This window comes from Callorhinus ursinus, unplaced genomic scaffold (assembly GCF_003265705.2).
Source record: "Callorhinus ursinus isolate GAN/ISIS: 27379988/994484 unplaced genomic scaffold, GSC_fseal_2.0 scaffold41, whole genome shotgun sequence".
Taxonomy (NCBI): Eukaryota; Metazoa; Chordata; class Mammalia; order Carnivora; family Otariidae; genus Callorhinus; species Callorhinus ursinus.
Genome location: NW_027397103.1, coordinates 5,254,313 through 5,276,742, shown reverse-complemented (window position 1 = coordinate 5,276,742; position 22,430 = coordinate 5,254,313). Strand labels below are relative to the sequence as shown.

General features: G+C 48.1%; 1 protein-coding gene across 9 annotated transcripts in view; it reads right to left on the bottom strand.

The window, feature by feature from the left end:
• Positions 1-22,430, bottom strand: part of SPRING1 (SREBF pathway regulator in golgi 1) — a 129,493-nt gene that overhangs the window by 94,557 nt on the left and 12,506 nt on the right. For 3 of the 9 annotated variants that reach the window (XM_025889450.2, XM_025889447.2, XM_025889448.2), the window contains 3 exons: positions 21,577-21,728; positions 21,090-21,203; positions 17,362-19,214 (listed from right to left, as the gene is read on the bottom strand). In XM_025889450.2, the coding sequence (XP_025745235.1) occupies positions 19,131-19,214; positions 21,090-21,203; positions 21,577-21,728 (350 nt within the window). In that variant the 3' untranslated portion in view covers positions 17,362-19,130. Of the gene's footprint in view, positions 1-3,121; positions 3,887-17,361; positions 19,215-21,089; positions 21,204-21,576; positions 21,729-22,430 lie in introns of those variants that run through there. The other 6 variants (XR_012374844.1, XR_003211679.2, XR_012374843.1 and 3 more) reach the window with 5 other exon arrangements.

Here is a 22,430-nt window from a genome sequence, read left to right as displayed (position 1 = left end):
GTGGGTTGGTTTTGTTTTTAACTGCACCCACCCAAAGGAAACAGATATGTTCCTTTTGCTAGGGGGGAAAGTTGGCTGCTCCCAAAGCCCGGCCCTGCCCCAGTTCAGGACGATTTCACCACCTCCTCTGCCTGTTGGCAGCTAAAAGGCCCCCTGGCCTCCATCTCTGCAGTGACTCTGAGTAGACACGCAGGGAGAGGGGGAGGAGGGAACAGTTTTAAAAATGAATATATGCATGTGTCTCTCCTGCTAATCACCGGAATGCATTTTCAGGAGAGGTGAGCAGAGGGATTAGCTGCAGGACTCCCATTAATGCTAACTTTATTTCAGTAATGAGGTGCCAAGGCATGGAACAATCACGGTGGCTAATACGGTGTAATCACAGTGATGAGATGCGCATGCTGGGAAGGGAGGGAGAGGGGGTGATAGTTGGGACGCCTGATGCCGCCGCGGAAGCAAAAGGGAGGAGGCAGGTGAGCCGGGCCAGGGGCTGAACAGGCCAAATGCAAACCTGGATAAGGAGGGGATAATAAGGGCAACCCCTCACGGACACGGACATTGGCCAGGCCCGGTGAGGAGCGCCACTCACCTTACTGAATCCTCACGACAAACCAGAGAGCTAGGTATTATCCCCATTGTACAGATCAGCAAACTGAGTTTTAGAAAAGTCACTCTGCCCAAAGTCATACAAGGTGGGGAGGACCCTGAAGTCCGATTTCTCTGGATCATGAGACTTTATAGTACTCCACCTTGCTCGGCTGGGGAGCAAGGGTGGGGAGGTAACATGCAAACGCCAGGAGCTACTAGGGCAGCATGGTGCAGAGGGGAGAGAACGGGCTCGGCAAGTGGGCCCAGCCCCCAGCCCTGGGGTGCACCTGTGTTCCTGGGGCTCAGCACAATATGTCCCAGCTGTCCCTTCAGATGTCTTAGTGATGTGGGAGAGGGGAATGAAGGGGGGACCCCATCTTCATCGATCCAGCTCTAGGTACTACCTGCAGCCACAAAGGAAATCCCCAACGCACCCACAAATGGACGTTAGAATGTTCTCTGCATCTCCAGACCACCCGAATCCTTCAGTCTGCAAATGCTTGCAGGCCAGGGGCAGTTCCCTCTTAACAGAGCCTTGTGTCTCCCCAAGTGTGCTCCGCCAGCTCACCTGGGCACCCGCGGGTCCCGCCTTTGCCTCCCACCTGCCTGGTAAGCACTTCGGGGAGGGGCCCTGGGGCTGCCCTTTCCCAAGACCCCTAGCCTAGCTTTCCTGAAGGCTTCTCTGTGCTTTAAGGACTTTTCAGGCATCCAGGGTGCAGAAATTCGATGTCTAGGACCAGTAAAACACACTCTGTAGGCCCAGTTCTGCCCCAAATCCATGACCCCATTGCCCCACTGATTGTTTAGAAGTACGAATTTCATAGCATTCGACACATTTATTAAGCACCTACTCTGCACCAAGCTCTATTCTGTGCCCTGGAAGGACAGCAGGGGACAAATCTCAGTGTCTGCTTTCTTCACAAAGCTTGACTTCCCGTGAAGACGACAAACAGACTGGATGTCCTATCAGAGAGTCCTGTGACGAAAAATAAAACAGGCGGAGGAGGGCAGTGGTTCTCAGCCAGGGCGATGTTGCCCCTCAGGGGACACTGGCAATGTCTGGAGACATTTTTCCTTGTTGCAATCGGGTGGGTGGGGAGAGCCGGGGGATGCCGCTCCGCATCCTACAAGGCTCAGGAGAGCCCCCCACCATAAAGAGTCGTCCTGCCCCAAATGTCACTAGTGCCGAGGCTGAGGACCCCTGGGCCAGAGAAGACAGAGGTGGGCTCTTCAAGCTGGGGTCAGGGCAGGCCTCTGGAGAGGGACATCTGAGCGGAGACTGGGGAGTGAAGGCCTGGTGCAGAGGTGGGAGAGGCGTACGCATGTGGGGCACACCGCCAGGGAGGAGGAGGATTTCCACAGAAGTGCCATGGAGCCAGGGGTTCCCAGCGGGACTGGGAGGTCTCTCACTGAGCCTTCCCATGGCTCCCTCTGGCCGCTGGGTGGAGAAAGGTCTGTGGGGGGCAACGGGGAGCAGGGGGCCACTGGGAGGTTAGACATGCAGTGTGTCTAGATGAGATGTGGGGGTTGAACGAGAGCAGGAGAGGATGCATGGCAAGAAGCGGTCAGTTCACAACATGGGGTCAAGGCAGGGTTTGCTAGTGGATGAGACGAGGGTGTGAGACACAGGGAAGAGTTAGGAGTGATGCCTGGAGCCCACTTTCTATTGGGTCTCTGCTCCAAGGGTCTCCCTGAAAAATAGAGGACTCCTAGCCCTCCCCTTAACCCAATGCTTCTCAATGAGGAGTGACTGTCCCCTTGGGGGACATTAGGCCACATCTGGAGACAGTTTTTGGTCATCACCACTGGGAATAAAGGCTGCTACTGGCATCTGGTGGGTAGACGTCAGCATCCTACAAGGCACCGGACAGCCCCCTGCCCCACAACACATGCTCACAGACTCATCTGGGCCCAAAAGTCAACAGTGCTGAGGCTGAGGACCCCTGCCCTAACCCTAACCCCCTCCCACACCCCCTGCCACCTCCTCTCACCCAGGCCGGCCGACCAGTTTAGCAGGGACTTCATCAGAGCCTGGAGATTCCAAATCAATGCACGTCGGTGGCTAAGGTCCATATTAACTATATCTCACTTACTTCTGATGGTGACACAGATCAGATGCCGCTGCTGTGGCCGCTGCCACCACACGAAACAGGGATGTTGGAAGCACATTTATTACCCAGCTGTTGAGAGCGGCGGAGCATGCACACATCTCTCCTGGACTGGGGTACCTGAGAGCCAGCCCTGCTTTATGACTGAGTGACTGCCAGCCACCTCCCATCTGTAACCTTGACATGCCAGGGCAGGACCTCTGGGGCTCAAGCCAAAAATCCAAAAGGCAACGTTGGCAGCAACACATGGATGGGTTAATGTGTTTCATGTCCCCGTCGCCACCGAGCTCTCTTGGAAAACACACACACACACACACACACACACACACACACACACACCCCTCCATTTACGGGGTTTAATATCCCAGCTGCTAGGAACCAGATTAGGCAGAAGGAAGAAAATGTGACGTCGATGCAAAGATCCATTTATATTCAGTTATGTTTGCTTAAAAACCAGTTTTTGATCTGCAGGTTATTCTTGCTGCCTTGGACCTCGAGCAACAAAATATCACACTTCCAGGTGGTATCTTTAAGGAAAGCTAATTAGGATTCTTGGCACTTGTAGCACGAAACATTTTACAATTTTCTTCAAAGCAATTTGCCAACATTAGCTAATTAAAACACCCAGCCTTCCGTTGAGGGACAATGGGAAGACAGTAGAATCTTCATTTCTCAGCATCTGCTGTAGGTTTAAAACTCCAAATTCCTGTTGTTTCCACTCAGTCGACGTCCTTCTCTCTGAAGGTGGCCTTTCATGATTTTAACATTTCTGGGAGCATTGAGGAAAACAGTCCAGCTTTTCTAGAACCTTGTCTCTAAAATAAGGGACAACACTAAGAAAGGAGTCAGAGCAATTAAGGTGGTCCACTAAGCCAGAGGTCGGCACCTCTGGCCTACAGGCTGAATCAGGCCCTCGACCTGTCTCTGTAAATAAAGTTTTATCGTAACATAGCCACGTTCATCGGTGTACATACTACCTGCTGCAACAGCAGAGTTTAAGCAGTTACGACAGAGACCATACAACCTTCAAAGCTGAAAATATTTACTATCTGGTTGTTTACAGAAGTTTGCTGACCACTGTACTTCATCATCTCTTCACATCTGCCAAACCATAATCTTCCAACCACGGTGGGGCATCCATCCATCTCCAGGTGTCTATGCCATCGACGAGATTTCCATGACTCAGCACTCTAGGCCAAAACACAAGAACCAGGGTTGGGCGCCTGGGTGGCTCAGTCGTTAAGCGTCTGCCTTCGGCTCAGGTCATGATCCCAGGGTCCTGGGATCGAGCCCCGCATCGGGCTCCTTGCTCAGCGGGAAGCCTGCTTCTCCCTCTCCCACTCCCCCTGCTTGTGTTCCTGCTCTCGCTGTGTCTCTCTCTGTCAAATAAATAAATAAAATCTTAAAAAAAAAACAAAACCCACAAGAACCAGCAAACACACATGGGGAAGAAAACCTTCTCCATACTTCCACAGCAGACTCAAGGGCAGTGTTCAGCCGTGACATGTGCATGTTGTTGGCAAAAGGTGGGTGAGAGCCCGAGAAAAAGTGCAGACTACCTTCATTTTAAGTCACATCAGGCCTAAGGCCACTGCATCATGGTCTGAGGGATCACGTGGAAGAGGAGATGTAGAGGCTGAGTCTGAATCCCACTTCCCCATTCCTGGTTCTTAGCTTGGCAGCTGCCTCTCCCATAGCCTCATTATACTTATTAGCATTAAACCCCGAATGAAGGCTTTTTATTTTTTTAAAAAGGGAATCTGAATTTACTCCCCATTGTAGAAGTGAGAATTTGGAAATGTCAAAACCCAACAGACTCTTTCTCCTTTTTTATTTCATTTTTGTAAGAACAGCAGGATGAGTCCTCCCTCTGCAATTTGTCCTAAACCTTTCTCCTTCCCCAGTCCTCACCACCCAGTTTGAAAATGCCATGCTGAGAATCCATTCCCCTCTATCAGGCATCGCCCACTGGGGGAGGCCTCTTCCAAATGCAAGGAGCGCGGTAATCACCGCCAGAATCAACTTCGTCTGGGTCCTGAGGTGTCTGGGGGCAGGACCACTGTGACTTGTTGCTTTGGGGATGGCAGAGACGTTTCTAGATGCCCTCTTATATTTTTCTCCCTGCCTTGGTGGCACATTTGCCTCTATCCAACACACCGTTTATGTGGAGTAGCCTGAAGGGTCCTTATTCATCCAGGACAAAGTTGTTTCAAGAGGGTGTCGGAAAAATTCTGAAGCTTGCCACACTCGCAGCATCACCCTTGTTAGGAGACCACTCTGCAAATCGATCCCCTACAGAATGAGTTGGTGAAGGCGGGGTTGGGGACAACCTGTAGTGAGTAGAAGTGCCCTATCATTTCAAAGTACGGCAGAGGATGAGGCACATGGCCCACAAACCCACAGATCATCATTTGCAGGATCAGGATCTTGCCGGGTAGAACAGAATGGACCCTGGTGGACACATAACGTAGAAAAGGCACCTAAATGAGGAAACCATGGATTCCTGCAATGAACCGAGCTTTCAGTTCAGTCCAAACCCCTCATTTCACATTTTGAAATACTCAGCTACACTGCCCACTAGAAGCTTCCAAAGGCAAGAGGACTTAGTAGAATGCCCTTTCACGAGCCTGAACACCACAGAATCATAGCAGCTCAGGGTTGGATGGAAATTAGTATTTGTTGAACATGGTGTTTGCAAGAAACTTTATATACATGATCAATATAATCCGTACCCGCCCCCAAAAAAGTGAGGAGGGTATTATCATGTCTCTTTTGCAAAGAAGGAAACCAAGCTTCAAAGTGACTAAGTATTAGCACAAAATGATGCTACTAGACAGGGGAAGGACTGGGGTTTGAGCCTGGGTCTACCTGGTGAGCCCAGCTCTCCGTACTGGATTCCTCTTCCTCTGTGAGGATCCCCAGTACAAACAATCCCCTAACCTCCTCAGGCTAAGCCCTGTGTTAAGCTTTATTGTGCACATTTTAAAAACAGCTTTATTGAAACGCTTTATTGGGATATAGTATGTTATCAAATGCAAACCCATTTCAAGTGGTATTCTGAGTGTATTCAGAGTTGTGCAACCATTCCCACAAGCAACTTGAGAGTATTTTCATCACCCCAAAGAAACCCCAAAACCCTTAGCAGTCACTCCTCATCTTCCCCCTTCCCTCCAGCCCCTGGCAACCACTAACCATGCCTTCTGTCTCTACAGATTGGCTTCCTCTGGGCATGTCATATAAATGGAATCATACAATATGTGTCCTTTTTGTGGCTGGCTTCTTTCCCTTAGCATCATATTCTCGAGGTTCATCCATGTTGTAGTGTATGCGGGAGCTTCATTCCTTTTGGGGGCTGAATAGTATTCCAGTGTGGGCTAGACTGTATTCTGTTTATCCATTCATCTACTGACGACTGTTCGGGTTGTTGCCACTTCTTGGCTGTTGTGAATAGTGCTGATATGAATATGTGCGTACCGGTTTCTCTGCACTTTTTTTTACAAATCACATTTTTATTCTCCCCTTATTAAAGGCTGAAAGACAAATGATAAACATGTGGCCTCTCAGTGAACACCATTATACATATTTATTGAAATAACTGCAGCATTTAGGACAGAAGCAGCTTGGTGTGGTGAAAAATGGTCAGGAGTTGGGATGCGGAAACTTTTTTATTCCACTCATTCAATAAATACTTAGTAAAATAGAGTATACGATGTTATACTAGGTACTAATGATTTCACACCCTGGCTGTTGTACAATTCATTTATTTATCTTTTATTTATTTATTTTGGGGGCGGGCAGAGGGAGAGAGAATCTTAAACAGGCAAGCAGGCTCCATGCTCAGCGTGGAGCCTGATGTGGTGCTCGATCTCATGGCCCTGAGACCATGACCTGAGCCGAAATCAAGAGTCGGACACTTAACCAACTGAGCCACGCAGGCGCCCCTTTATCATTCATTTTAAAAAATGAGGTTGTCGCCCATGCTGTCCTAGAAAACAAAGGTCAGCTCTTTATCTTACAGGGCCTCACTGTTCTACTCGGCAAAGTGGGGGCAACAGACCGGGGAGAGCTGGCAGAAGCAGGTATCACGACACCACTGAGAGGATTCTGGAGCGTCGGAGACTCAACGAACACAAAGATAACATTACCCATACGGTACAAAAATGGTTCCTATTCATCTCCCTCCCCTCACCCGAGGAACAGTATTGCTTCCTATTTGACGTTTTCCACGCACCAGGCAACGCCCACGGAACAAGAACAGAAAAACAGATTCCGTTTAAGTAAGGGATTTAATATTTAAACACTACCTCCCAAGGCGGGAAGACCTTCAAAGCAACAGGAGTAGGTAGGCTATCGAGAAAAGAATTAGCCCGAGGTCCTTGACCACCTGTGGTTGAGCCATCTTCCCGGTTCCGGCATCTCACTTGCCCATTTCTACCAGCAGATGGCGACGTGGTCCTGCAAGGGTGCCTTAGTGCAACCTTTAGCAATGACCTCAGGACAGGGGACACCTGAGGCCGCGCTCCTTGGAGACTTGTGCTCCTTGCCAACGACTCTGCAGAGGTCTGAGTGCAGCCAGACACATTCGTGGGAGAGAAAAACAGCATATGGAGCAATGAAGTGTCTATAAAGGTTACAGGATGGGACAAAATGTGGTCTGTGGTCTAACTGCAGCCATCCAGAGTACAGACATCAGTGGGGGGAGGGGGCATTTAAAACACATGACTTTATGCAAGTGAGAATCAAATTATCATCCCATTATGTTACACCCATTCCAAGGAGTATGATCATGCATTAAAAATCAAGTGGTGTTAGATATGACACCAAAAGCACAAGCAACAAAAGTTAAACTTTTATGCTTCAAAGAACACCATAAAGAAAGTGAAATGACAAGCCACAGAACAGGACAAATATTTGCAAATCATGTATCTGATAAGGGAATTAACATCAAAACTATATAAAGAACTCTATCAACTCAACAATAAAAAGACAACCCAATTTAAAGATGGGAGGATGAGCACAGACATCTCTCCAAAGATGATAATCACTAGCCATCAGGGATGTGCCAGTCAAAACCACAGTGGGATACCATTTTATAACCACCGGACAGCTACAAACAATAAGATGAACAATACCAAGTGCTGAAGAGGATGTGGAGAAATCAAATCCTAGCAATAATAATTACTGAATGAAGTTGACACATGCTACAACATGGGTAAATTCTGAAAATATGCTGAGCAAAAGCAGCTAGTTACAAAAGACCGCATACGCATGATTCTATTTATGTGGAACCTCTAGAATGGGTCAATCCATAGACAGAAAGCAGGCAAATTGTTGCCAGAGGTTGGGAGGGATAAAGAATGGGGGGTGACTACTAACGGGTATGGGGTTTCTCTGAGGTGACAAAAATGTCTAAAATTAATTGTGATGGGTACATAACTCTGTGAATATACTAAATCATTGAATTGTACATTTTAAAGGGGTGAATTGTATGGTAAGTAAATTACATCCTGATGAAATTGTTACAAAAAAACAATGAAGTAGTAGATTAACAAAGAAAACCACTCCCATTACACTGGTAAGTGAAAAAAAACAAACCCAAGGCTGCTGGGTTGACAACCCAGGGGCGGGGGACAACATTCTTTGTTACCATGGGAATGACGCCCCCTGGAGTTGTGAAATGAAATGTGGGGTTTCACCCATCCCCCTGGAGCCTGGCTGCCTAACTCCACAGTCAGCCTGGCACGCACACCACTTTCTCTACTTGGTCATCTCCAACTCATACTTCAAAGCCCCATTCAAGTGCCATTCATTTGGCTACAAAATAGTAAAATATAATAGCATCCCAATTTCCTTTTTTGTTAAATATATTAAGTGTGTGTGTATGAAAACAGATACACACCAAAGAATAGCGGTTATCTATAGATGGAAGAATTATGAAAGCTTTTATTCTCTTTTATAGTGCCCTAATTTTCTATAATGCAGTGTATTACTTTATAATCAGAAAAAATCACATAAATTTGGGGCGCCTGGGTGACTCAGATAGTTAACCGTCTGACTCTTGTTTTTGGCTCAGCTCATGATTTCAGGGTTGTGAGATCGAACCCCTGGTTGGGCTCCATTGCAAGATTCTCTCCCCTCTCCCCCAGCCCATCCCCTCCCCCCTTCCCCTCCCCGCTCATGCTCTCTCTAAAAAGAAAAAATTACCAAAATTAGAAAAAAATGGACGTATTTATAAACACGGCATTTTACTCTGTAAGGCCGCCCTGCCTGCCTTACCCACAGAGCAGCACTTCCTCTATCCTCACATTTATGATCCCAAATGGCAGATAGTGACCTAACTGCCCGTCTCTCACAATAGACTATATTATCTGAAAGCAGAGACCATTTCTAATTCATCATTCTACCCAACATCCAAAAATGCCTGGTTTTGGTATGCTTCCTACTCAATATATCTATCAGTCAGTATCCTCTGTCTAAAGCCCTACAAAAATCTCGTTTTAGACTTTGCATTGAGGAAATGCTTTGCCTTTATGCCATTAATGCTTTGAATTAACATGAGGGATTTCTCTTTTTGCCCTTGCTGCCAGGAAACTCATCAACTGTGTTGTTCAACTGCATGTCCACTTTCTATTCTATTTACCAGAATTGTATATAAACATGTATTTTCTCAAATCCTTTTAGAAAATAAACAAGTTATACAAGTGTAGATCTGTGAATGAAGAATGAAGTAAGAATAAATAAATGGTGCCTGTGTGGTTCAAGCATCAAAGATTTTCTTTAAAAACCCAAAGTGACACTTCATCCTAAGGGTCAATCAATCCCTAAGGATGCTCAGGTACTACAGTCAGCAAACCAGAGGCTCAGGACCCACTCAATTTTACATGTCAGAAGGCCATCTTGCAGTTCTGTGGTCTCCCCAGCACCCAGCAGGTGCTAAGTAAATATCTGCAGGATGGATGGCTGGGACTGGCAATCGGGTGTCAGCACCATTCAAGGGGTGACAAGTTTGACCCAGGCTTTCTCTCCTGGCACTGGTGACACTGGGGGCCAGCTAAGTCTTTGTGGAGGGGGCTGTGCTGTGCACCAGCCTCCCTGGCCTCTCTACTGCATGTCAGGAGTGCCTCCATATACACACTTGTGAGTATCAGAAAGGTCTCCAGATGGTTGGCAATGTCCCCTAGGGGGCAAAAATCTCCCTCTGGTTCAACACTGTTGGTTTCAGCCAACACTCTGCAGGTCCTGGAGACCACCAACCAGCATGCCACAACACCAGGGCTGGAAGGATCCTTGTGCATGATGCCGTGTGCCCCCTTCTCCCAGAGGGGTATCTAGGCCCAGAAGGGAGGAGACATGCAGAGCCAGAACTCCAGAGTTCCAGAGGGTCTTCCCCTGCCCCAAGCTGCCCTTTGGTTCTGCCTGTTAATGGAGCACTCACTTCCCTCAAGAGCTAGATTGGCAGCTCGGGGCCGCTGAAACAAAGCACCACAGACTGGGCCGGGGCCGGGGAAGGGGGGGCTCAAACAACAGAAATGTATTCTCTCATGGCTCTGGAGGCCAGAAGTCCGGGAGCAAGGTGTGGGTAGGGCTTGGTTTCTCCTACAGTCTCTCTCTCCTTGGCTGGCAGATGGCCACGTTCTTGCACCACTGGTCTCTTTCTCTTTTTATAAGGACACCAGTCCTATTAGATTAGAACCCACCTTAATGGCTGCATTTTCACTTAATCACCTCTTTGAAGGCTTTCTCTCCAAATATGTGATCCTCTGAGGGACTTCTGCGTATGAATTATGGGGGGGACACAATTCAGCCCAATACAAGGGCTCTGATCAGTGGATATTAAGACCCAGCCCTCTCACTAGTGCTGGAAGGGTACATTCTCCTTCCAATACAGTCTTCAAACACCCTTCCTTGCAAGGACCAGCAGAGAAAAGGTTAAACGTTTTTTGCTTAAATCAACGATGATCCAATCCTGAGGCCAAAGTGCACATTTCAGAGCAAATGCAAAGCAGTCCTCCCCCAGCACCTGCCCCCCACTTTAGTGCTCAGACCCAGTGCAGCATTTACTATTTCACAGGGGCTGAAAGTCTACGTCAAGTCAAGAGCAAGAAAGATCTGGGTTCAATCACTATCTTGGTTTAAACAATCAGGACAGCATGCCGCTATGCACAGTATTTAATCTTTGGGTTCATTTCCTTAAAATGGGAGTAAACAGGCCTGCCTACCTACTGCACAGGAGCGGTTGTTAGGATTAAATAAGAGGCCTTTAGCACCAGAAATGACTAGAAGAGGGTTGCTGTTATCACAATGTGCCAAGGTCACGTGCTGCCCACTGGGCCTGCATGCACCTTCCAGAGATCTGAAGTTGGCATGTGGCTCCAGCATCTCACGGTGTAGCTTCGAGCAAAACTTAACTGTGCCTCAGAGACCTCCTCTACAAAATGGAGACAAGAAAGAATACCTGCCTCAGAAGATGGGGGTGGGGGGCAGAACAGCACACTCTGAGCACTTCCCAAGTGCTGGCTGCGGCTGCGAAAGAATGATTAAGAGACCCATCTCCTTCTCCCCTCCACGAACGGGGTAGCATGGGCACCAGTGGCAGACCAGAGGCTGCTTGCCCGGGGCCCTGTGCATAAAATGGACAGGACCCCGGAAGGAGCCCCAATGTGTCCTCGGCGGCAGATGGTTCTCCGTCGACAGAAAGAGCTTCATTGTTTTAGGAGAGGGAGTCCATGCGGGCACGGGCCCTACAGTCGCTTGACGAGGAGTGTGCGGAGACAGAAAACCTATGGAGTTGGTGCCACCAAGTGGCACAGAGAGCAATTGTTGGTGTCTGTGCCACCACCACCTCATTCTCCTCTCCCCTCCGCCCCTCTTCCTTCCACCTCTCCATCCTCTCTCCCCCTCTGCCCTTGAAATGGCGCCCACGAGCACTGAGCATCCGTTTAACTAGGCAGCTGTCCTTGGGGGTCTGTGAAAGCTGCAGACAAGAGACAGGGCTTTGAGATCACTTCTGACTCAACTCCACAGTTCCTCCCTGCGCTAAATCAGGTCAATGAGCTTATTTGTGTCAAATAAATGAGCCCAGTCGACTGCTAAGCTGCTGCAAGACTATTTATCTCGGGCTTCCACGTTGGCACTGAGCAGGCCGCAGGCAAAGCACAGGATGGGTGTGCATGTCAGGGACTGAGCTTCTACAGGAATGCCACGAAATGCTGCCCAGGTGAAAGACCTCCCAGGAGTTCAGCACGTGAGGGGGACTCCAGGCTTCTGAGCCTCTGAAGAGAGAACACAGCAGATCCCAGCTCCAAACAGTGCCCGCCAGCGGGCCCCACGGAGCACATGAGAATATCTTTAAAAATGGAGGTCCCTCAGGCCCTCAGAAACCATCATGCTGCCAGACACTTGTCAGAGTCGGCTTCGGGGGGCACGTGGGCTGCCCTGAGCTCAGATCATCCTTCCTCCACACCAGACATCCAGTAAGACAATCCAGGCGTCCTTCCCAAACCTTTAATATACTTTCCCCTTCATTTCTGTATGAATGACATGCTTAGGAGACCTGGAGCGGGCTCCCTCCCATCCTCTCAGCTCTCCAGAAAGTGGCAGTCCGGGGCGCCTGGGGGCTCAGTCAGGTAAGTGTCCAACTCTTGATCTCGGCTCAGGTCTTGATCTCAGGGTCATGAGTTTGAGCCCCGCACTGGGGCTTAGCAACAACAAAAAAAGAAAGAAGTTGGCCGTGACAGGCTTTGTCCCCAGCATGCTTCATGCAGGCTGAGTCTGGCCAAGATGGACTACCTAGAATCTATCTGTGAAGAACAGAAAGACTGCTTTCCCCACCACGGGGAAATCGGACAGGGACAGGGGATACAGAAATGCCACTATGAAAGGGGTTTCACCTCTCACCTGGCTTTATTTCAGAGGCCGGGTGATACGAGCAAATTGTGCACTTTCCTGCTCTATAAGTTAGTTAGCTATAATTGGGTTAAATCAATCTAACAGGGATTGTTTATTTTAAAATAGTATCTATAGGACTCTACTTGATTTGCATACTAACATAAAATACACGTTGATGTACAAAATAATAGGCAAAATTCACATCAAAACTGATATGGTTCTCTTTGGGGCCTAGGAGTCTGACTGATTTGGCACAATTTCTTTGTAATTTCCTACATTTTAAAACGCAGTTTCCTACATTTTAAGGCTTCTGCCTTGTAATCACAAAAGAAATGAAAGGAAAACCTTTTCCTGGGGAGTGACTGCAGAAGCCCTTCTCAGGAATTCCAGGATGCTGGGGGTGTCTCAGGTTAAGGACACCTGAATAATTTAGTAGCATATTAAGGTAAGACTACGTAGCACAGCCCTGTGCATCCCTGCCAAAAGACAGCTGTTTTTATGATGGAAAACACAACAGCTGCTTTCACAGGTGTGGAGCAGCAATCCATGATAAGTTGGTCCCCGAAGAGAGGAATACAGTGTCTATTTAAAATCTGAACAGTAAGAGGCAGAAAATGGTTAGCCCCGGTTGAAATCTTCGAGAGAGAAAGGGGAAGCCCTGGTTTGAGGAAAACGGGCTTCCGATGGCTGGTGTCTGCTCACCCTGTGAGGGTCAGAGCCCAGGACTGCGCTGCTTGGAGGCACAAGGTCTGGTCTCGCTTTAACACACACCAGCATCTCTGGCTGGTCACAGAGATCAGACTTTCCAAATCTGCCAGAGACCTTAGCAAGCACCCTCCTTTGACAAACGAGGAGACCAAAGCGAGAAGAGGTGACTTTACTCAAAGTCACGCATGCCTGTGCTCTTGTTAATTAGGAGGCTCCTCACCTACCTCATACTGCTGTTGTTCTGCTCTCTCTCACACACACACACACCCTTAGTAATAGGGAGGTGTGGCCAACATAGCCTGAAATCTAGAATTTCACTGAGAGTCAACACTACCTTTTCTCATTTAGCTAACACCACTTCTGACTTTGTGAAACCTGGATGCAAGCTGGCCAGAGCTAGCCTACTCTACCTTGCATAGAAAGTGAAGGAATTAAAGAAGTCCGGAGGTGGGTGGGGGAAGGGGGTGACTGGGTGATGAGCATTAAGGAGGGCACATGATGTGATGAGCACTGGGTGCTATACACAACTGATGAATTACTGAACACGAAACTAATGGTTAGCCAACTATAGCCAAATGTATGTTGGCTAATTGAACTTAAATAAAAATAAGGTAAGTCCAAAGACCAAGGGACTATTTATCCTACCAACAACTTTGAAAGTGCCCACTTATAAACAATGCATTTCTAGCAGTCATACGTTCTGGTCCCTCTGAGTCCACAGCAGTGCAGTTCTGAAAAACAAGAAAACTGGACCCCTGTTCAAATATTTAATTCCTTGCTTTGTCTCTTGGCTGTAACCAGCCAGTTTTGTTTATTATCATATTAAAGGCTGTCCTCTCATTTTTAGAATGCCCAGCAGTTCAGATCCACCATCAGACGTGAATTGAGTTGTACATACAAGATAAGTGATCCCACCAGGCCAGGCGCTGTCCCCCTCCTAGGACACTGCCTGTGCCCCGGTTCCTCTCCATGTCTGTGGAAGCAGACTGCACGAGGAACCTGGCGGCAGATGTGTGACTGAGCAAGAGCAGGGATAGCAGCACCCAAAACTGCACCCACAGCCTGGTAACACCCTATGCGAGACAAATCCACACAGAAGGGCCTGGACGGTAGTGCAGGGAGACAAGCCGAAGTCAGGAAAGCACTCGTGTAGGAAAGAACTCTCATAATCCACTGGCTTCTCTCCTTTTTTAAAAAATTATTATTATAGGGACGCCTGGGTGGCTCAGTCGGTCAAGCATCAGCCTTCGGCTCAGGTCATGATCCCAGGGTCCTGGGATCAAGTCCCGCATCGGGCTCCCTGATCAGTGGGGAGCCTGCTTCTCCCTCTCCCTCTGCCTGCCGCTCCACCTGCTTGTGCCGTCAGATGAATAAAATCTTAAAAAAAATAAAAATTATTATTATATACTTCTGTGGCACCTTTTGATAGCAGCATTTCCCATCTCCCTCTCCCCAAGAGTAACTCCATGCAAAGAGCTGTTGGGGGCGGGGGGTGGACCAGGAGAGCAAATCTGTCATGGTACGGAGGGGGCTGTGGGTAAACTTCCAGGTCATTCTGCAGCCAGGAGGGCGTCTGCTCTGGGATCACGTTAGTGTGCTAAGGACAGCGTGGCAGAGTAATAATGTCATTCCTGGAGGCAGCACTGAGCTGGGAGAGACCTGCGAGGAAGTAGCTGGTCCCCAGGGATTCCAGGGTAATTGAATCAGCAGCACTCAGCGCAGCTGAAAGCAAGGGCAGGGAAATAATAAAGTCAGCTCACAGCTCCTGGCAGCTCTTCTGTTCAACCAAAGGGGGGAAATGTGACCCGAGGCTCGGGCCTCCACCTAGGCCCTGCTGACATCTGGAGCCAGGTCATCCTGTCGTGGGGGCCACCCTGTGCACAGAAGGATGTTTAGCAGCAACCCTGGCCTCAGCCCACTAGATGCACCACCCTCCCCCAGTTTTGACAAAAACATCTCCAGACATTGCTGAAGGTCCTCTCGGGACAAAACTGGCCCCTTTTGATGCCCTAGGTCAACTAGAAAAGTTGCTACTTGCTTTGGGGTAACACAGGGCTTCCTTTTATTCAAAAATGCCAAGAAAAAGGGAGCTAGGTTGGCCAAGGTCAGGGATATTTGGATGATAAATAAATGGCCAATCAGAACATGGAAGAGTTCACCTCAGCAGCAATTAAATAAATACAAATTAAAACACTGAGATCCATCAGCAGAGTTGACAAAGATGGTGTGCAGGTTCTCAGGGGCAGGGCAAAAAAGACACTCCCACACTCTTTAGGTGAGAGCAAAAAATTGGTGGAAACAGTTATTAGATAAATATACAACCATGCATATAAAAGCGTATCACGAATGCATTGTTTGTAGTAGCAAAAAAAAAAAAAATGGTAATAAGCAAAGTGTCCTCAGCAGGGGATTAATAACATTATTGTAATCCATGAAATTGATACCATATGGTCATTAAAATTATTATAGGCCTATATGTAACTTAGAAGGATGTCCATTACAGGATTGTTTTCAAGAGGAAAAAGTGCTCTCCTTTCTGCCTGGAAAGTCATGAGGGAAGAGAAAAAATATGGGGGCTGATCTCTGGGTTGTGGGATTTTAGGTTATTATTACTTTCATCTTTACATATTCCTGAATTATCTGAAAATTTTCATCTTTAGCGTGAGTTCTTTAAAAAAGTCATAAAAATAATACTGAGTTCTGTATTTGCCATCCTTCCAAGTAAGGGGCCCACTGACCCCCGTGTTGTCACTGCCCGACACCCCCACCCCCGGGCTGCAGACAGCGGACTCGGTGCTGAGCATGGGGCTTCACTCCTGAGGACACCTCACAAGCCATGGGATGCCTGGGACGCAGAAGAGAAGACTGTAGTTACTCACCACGAAGCAGAATTCTCTGCTGCCTTCGAGGGAATAACCAAGACCAAATAAGCAACACCTCTGCATATTTACAATTTATCTGCAAATGTCAATGATGGGAAAAGTTTTGCCTGGAATCTTGCAGACTGCTACCCGTCCCCACAGCTCCTTGGTAGCCACACCAACTGAGGCACTTCCCAGAGGCCCCAGGTCAGCTTTCAGGAGCATGCTGACAGCTGAAAACCCTGCTCTAAAATTCTATCCCCCACTTTCCAAGCACTGCCAAGCTTGCCCTTCCATGCCAGCCCTGCATCACCGGGCCTAGGGCCACCCCAAGTCCCAGGCCAATAGAGGCAGGTCCCCCCTCCTGTGTACCTGCCCGCCTCAGTACCTCTTGCATACTCTGCTGTTTCTTTCCTGTTAGGACAGATCTTTATCACTCCAGCAACGAGCAAGGAAATTAAGATTGAGAATTGGTGGAAATACTTTGAATTACCCTCTTACCTTTAGCCCCAAACACTCCGTATTTGTCAACCTTTTTTTTCGTCCCTTCTTTGATCTTTCCCTAAAAGCCCAGTATGTGTCACACACTTTGCTAAACTCTGGGCACGCAAAACCAAGATGAGGTCCCTAATTCTAGAAACGCTCAGTTGAGGAAACCAGAAACAACCCAGAGAGTGCAGAGCAGGGAGGGGTTCTGGGTTGGAAGGCTGGGGAGGTCGAGCGATGGTCCAGGTCCGTCAGTGGCTTTATTATGTAGTCTGCAGCACTGTGAGTTTCCAAAACGTGAACACGCCTCTAAATTGACTTAAGTAAATAAACAAAAACAGAAACAAAAAAACCCACAAACACATATTCCAGAGCCAAATGAAAATGACCTTTGAATTATCAACCCAATTTGGCTATTGATGCCACCTCTCCTCTCTTTTGGCCTGGACAACTGAAATCTCTACGTTCTTGGGGGGATGATGACGGATGAGTCAGCAGCGGGGCTGGTGAGAGGCGGTGGGAAGGACAGTGGACCTGAAGCCAGAGATGAAGTTCTTGCTTTGGTTCTGTTGTTAAATCTCAGTGGGGACCCTGGGAAGTCACTTTACCTCTCACTACTTCCTCATCTACAAGGTGGTAATACAAGTGAGCTGTTTGTGAAAGCCCTGAAAAGTGCAGAACGTGCTCGTCAATAATTCAAGTACGAAGTAAAGAGACAGGCATTAGTCTTTGATATAAAGCCATTTTCACATTAAATCTGTTACATCGTTCAAAAGTTCAAATGAGCTCCAAGGAGAGGCTGACACCAGTGACAACCCACATGAAACAGACATACACCAGACTGAGTTACCAAAAAGAATGAGATGGTAAAACATCCAGACATGCACATTTCTTTCACATACAAAGTTTGATTTAGCACCGTGAATGCACATAGAATCCAAAAAGTCCAATGCAAACTAAATAGATTTTGGGGGGGGGGGGGAACATTAAAAACAATTGCCAGTTATCCCTTGGAGAAAGCTTATTTAGGGGGACAAACCACTTTGGGAAAAGAAATTGAAGAAGTAATAGGAGAAAGTTAAGGGGAATTATTGCTACATAATGCAGAAACATACTGGAAGGCAAACATGGTCCAAAGAAAAAGCCCTTCTGAAAAACATGTCAAAAGTGGATTATAAAACTACTGCCCCACTCCAAGGTCAACAGCTTCAACAATCAAAAAATGAAAAAGACCCTGCCCAATCCTGGGGGCTAGTGAGGGGCTCGCTCCAGGAAAGAGCTGTGCGCCCACGTCTCCCATACTAGAGCAAAGAGCCATACAATTTGAGGGCCAGGATGTCTTGACAGGAGGACCAAATACTCTCGACGCTGAGCCTGCGAGATTCAGTGTCATACTAGAAAGCCAGTGGGGAGCACCTCGAGCACGTGGACCAGCAACCGGCACGCCAAGCCTTCACGGACTCGCCCCACTGAGGGCATGGGTAACTCTCACAGAACCTTGACAGAAACTTGGGTTTTCTTCTTCTTTGCAGATCATAAGGAAACTGAAGGTCTGAACCTGTTACATGTCCTGAAGCTGGAAACGATGAAGGATGACTGCTTACAGCCAGTTGCTAGATGTATCTCCACTTAGGAATCCCCTTAACACCAGTTTTCCATGACAGGAGAGGAGAGGAGGCTGCTGGTGACGTTCCTGAGGCTCCCAGCGTACCACGGCTGAGCAGACTGCAATCATATCAACAGTGGCATGGGAAATGAGAACAAAATCCTCCAGAACAGTGAGTTGGAATTTCTGGTTCAAACAGTGCTCACACGCAGGTATGAAAGCATATTCAAATACCACTACGAGAAAAGCTGAGGGCGCCTGGTGCCCCCTGCAGGGAAGCCGGTACGGGGAAGAGTAGCTCTGAGTTGTTGACAATTTTAGATGTCAGGATACAGTGTCCAGGGCCCACTCCTGAAGGTGCTGTCAAAACAAAACCCAAATAACTACCTTGAGAGAACACGCACATTTAGAAAGGCCAAATGTTTTATCCGGGTGAAGGGATGACTTAACTCATAAAACTCAAGAATACAAGAAAACAAGAACAACAACAATTTCCTTGAATATATTCAACTATCAAGGCAAGGCATCCTCCTATATAAAACATTACCATTTTCCCACTACTCCAGAGAAATCCAATAAATAACTTTACAGGGAAGGGTTCGATGAGCCTGCCACGGGAGAGGTGCCCCAGAGCGCCAACACCTCCACAAACTCGCCTGTAGTTTGTTCTTGAATGTGACCCGCTGGTGTTTCCAAGCTGCTTTACAGAACAGTTTCACAGGGTAAAGCCCAGTGGAGAGCGAGGCCACAGACTACAACACAAGAAGTGGTCAAAGCCGAGGCTCCCGCGCGATGCCTCTCTTCTTCCAAGCGGACTAGAGAACGCTGGAGGGTGGCTTCAGGCCACAAGCTCTCCGGTGGTGCCTGGTCTGCCTTCTGTGCCCATCACGCGGGGAAGAGCTCGGGAGGGCTCTCTCCATAGCAGTACTTGGCTATGGGGTCCCTATAGGTGTTCTCGTGCTGCACGCTCTGTTGGCAAAAGGGAAGATAAGAGTGCCATGAGAGAGAGCAGAGTCTCACACACCTCCCTTATGGGACAGTGGAGGCCAGAGCGGGACTGTGGGCAGGGACTCCCTGCAGAAGCCTACATGAGGCCATCTCCAAATGCCACCAAAAGAATCCAGGCACTGCTTTGAAACAAAGGTGCATGCTCAATACAGAATGCCAATGAAAAGCATGAAAATAGACAGAACATCACCACATGCACGTTTCTTCCTCCGTCAACAGTGAGTTTTGTTTGTTTTTTAAAACAACCTAGCAACTCAAGACAATTATTTTTTCACAGATGATGTTAAGTTAGATTAAGATCCAGCAGGTGTTTTGCTCCTGACTTCTGTGCTCCAAGGAAATTCAGTTCCTGGTACTGAACCCTGGCAGAGACAAAGGAGATGCCACGTCCAGGCGCTTTCCTGAAGTTTTATGTACCTCAAGGTCTGGTACACGAGCCAAATCCCACAATACCACACAAGCCTCATTTGGCTAAATAAATGGAAAGTGGATTTAACACAATCATCCCTGATGGCTAATTTTTCACCAATTTGTTTTCATACAGGCAACATGAGTTTTTGGCTAGTCTGGAGTTCATTAATTAGCCCAAGACCAATGATTAACATCTAAATCATAAGTATTAATCTAATTTATAGACACGCAGCAAATTTTTTGGGATACCGCAATCAAGACAAACTGGCAACTGGGAACTCTCTCTTTTTAAAGATCAAGTCAAAAAGGTTAGCATCTTCCCTCAAGATTGGAAATAGGGTCTGGGTTTTATCAGTTAAGGAAAGAAAATATTCCGCCTTTTCTAGAATTTCTCAGAATGAGAGAGAATCTGAATCAAAATGAGTCATGTGTTCAGCCTTCCTCCACATTTCCTTTAAAGCCCATTCAAGTAGAAAGCTCTTCCAGGAAAACAAGACCATCAGGAATTTCTTCATGTTTTCAAATGCTCATTATAATCCCTGAAATATTTACCCAGTGATCCTGAATGCTCTAAGAGCAGACGAGAGACACACAAAGCGGCATAAAATCAAAAGGCAGTCTACAGAAACCTGGCAAAGGGTACAAGAGTCACAAAGAATGACAAACGAGTCTGCTATCTCAGACGAAACCAGTATAGTCTCGTAGACACCACGAACAGAAGCCAGGAGAAGCGAGCTCGGACACCACACACGGCTGGCGATCTTACATCGAGAGCCCTGACAACCACCCGACCACAAAAGCGGAGAGCGAGGGTGCAGTGATGCAAAGGCACAGGCATGCGAACGCCTGTAGGGCGAGGGGCAGCGCGCCGAGCGCCCGAAGAACAGAGCATTTACAGACAGCATGCTAGTGAGTACTGGGAGCTTCACCACCCACAGATTTATTCGTGTATTTTTAAATGCCCACCTGCCCCATCCCCTTGAATCCTAAAATAAACCACAACTGTCCCAGAACAAACGACTACTTCCTCCAAACAAGTGGTTGCTGGAAAGCTGTAGTCACATTTCAGTCAGAGACGCGGGGGAGAGAAATGCTCTCAGGAACTGGACATTCAGGACTCCACCCAGACTCAGAAATAATTGTAAGCTTCCACTTGGAAGTGCGGACATGCCAATCAGAGAGGGGAGATGCAAGCTGATTAAACCTTGATTTCATATAAATATTTTACTTCCCTAGCATGTACAAATCTCACGTTGACATTCTAAATACTATCATTCCACCAAACAAAGCTCAACACCGTGTCGCTTAAATCCCTTCTCCCGTATTACCCCACCGAGAGGCCCCCACTGCCTATTTTTGAGTTTATTCTCGACCCTGACTCCTACCCCCCCCATCCCCCAGCTAGCGGCATCACAGCTTTCTGACCTGGGATGAGGTCCTGCATTTGGCCAGACACAATTCAAAGTGATCTTCGACGGCCATGAAGAGGTTCTGGAACGCCACGGCTGCCCGGTTGAGGAAGCGCTCCAGGAGAAGTTGCTATGGAAACAAAAGTTAGTACCTATAATAAATTCCAGACTCAGCAGCACAAGGTAACCTTGGATATTTCTCCTAAACTAAGAGACTGCTGATGTGGAAGAGGGGGGTAGAGAGAGGGAGCGAGCAAGCTCAAATGAGCAAGAGCCTGATACCCAATCCGCGAGAGCGCTGATGGGGGACCCAGGGGCCCCTCCTGCAAATGAGCCACCCCAATCAATGGGAACGACTCCCTTCCTCATGGGCACTGCTTCACAGCAGCAGTTTCTGCCATCTACACAGTCCCCATCTCAGCCCTCCCTTCCAGAGACTCCGATGCTCAGCATCCAGTAAGGGCACAGAGAAGGGGCCTGGAGTTGGCAGCCGCCATCCGTACCTTGCTGGGCTGCAGGCAGCAGGACACGCAGTACTCGTAGGCGCCGCAGCAGCCGTGGGGCAAGCAGCCGTCACAGCGGTACTGCTTGGTGCCGGGGACGTTGACGTTACAGCAGCCGTTCACCAGCAAGTCCTTCCTCTCACAAATGTAGCCTGGAAGTCAGAGACTCACCTGAGGAGAAAGCCGGCAGGCCTCCCACCTCTCTACCAGGGCGAGCGCAAAGCAGCCATCCAAGTACTGCCCGCACAGCACACGCACAGCCAGGACGTGGCGTGTGGAGCACGCCAAGCACCAGAGGGCCAGGAGGCCGGCATAGCGCGGCCAGGGCTTGCTCTCTGCGGGTCGCCGTGGACAGGCACCGCGGGCTCCCGGGCGGGGAGCAGGCTACATGTTCTCATTTACCTAAAATCGCCTTCTGGTCTGCCGACACGTGTTTGATTTAATCCCTATGCCAAGTCATGCCTAACCAATGCAAGCCACTCTTTCATCTGTGCCTGAAGAAAAATGCATTGTTTTCAAAAAATGAAAGAAAAATAGAAACAAACCAAGGCATTCATTCCTGAAAGTGAGAGCCAGCTAGATTTAAAAACCAACCAACCAACCCCCCAATCTTTACAGTATCTTTTAAATGCTTGCATTTCTTTAGGTGATTTGGAGGATTTTTCAAAAAGTAGCCACACTGAACCTTCAGAAATTGATTTAAGCTGTTTTAAGTATACAGGCCAGGATTCAACTACCCCTCAGAATCCAGGAATGCAAGCTAATACCCAAAGGAGAAAAATCCTCATTTGCTCCACTCCCATCATCTGTAAACACACTGCCTCCAACCCAGTCAAACCTGTACTCAACTTAAA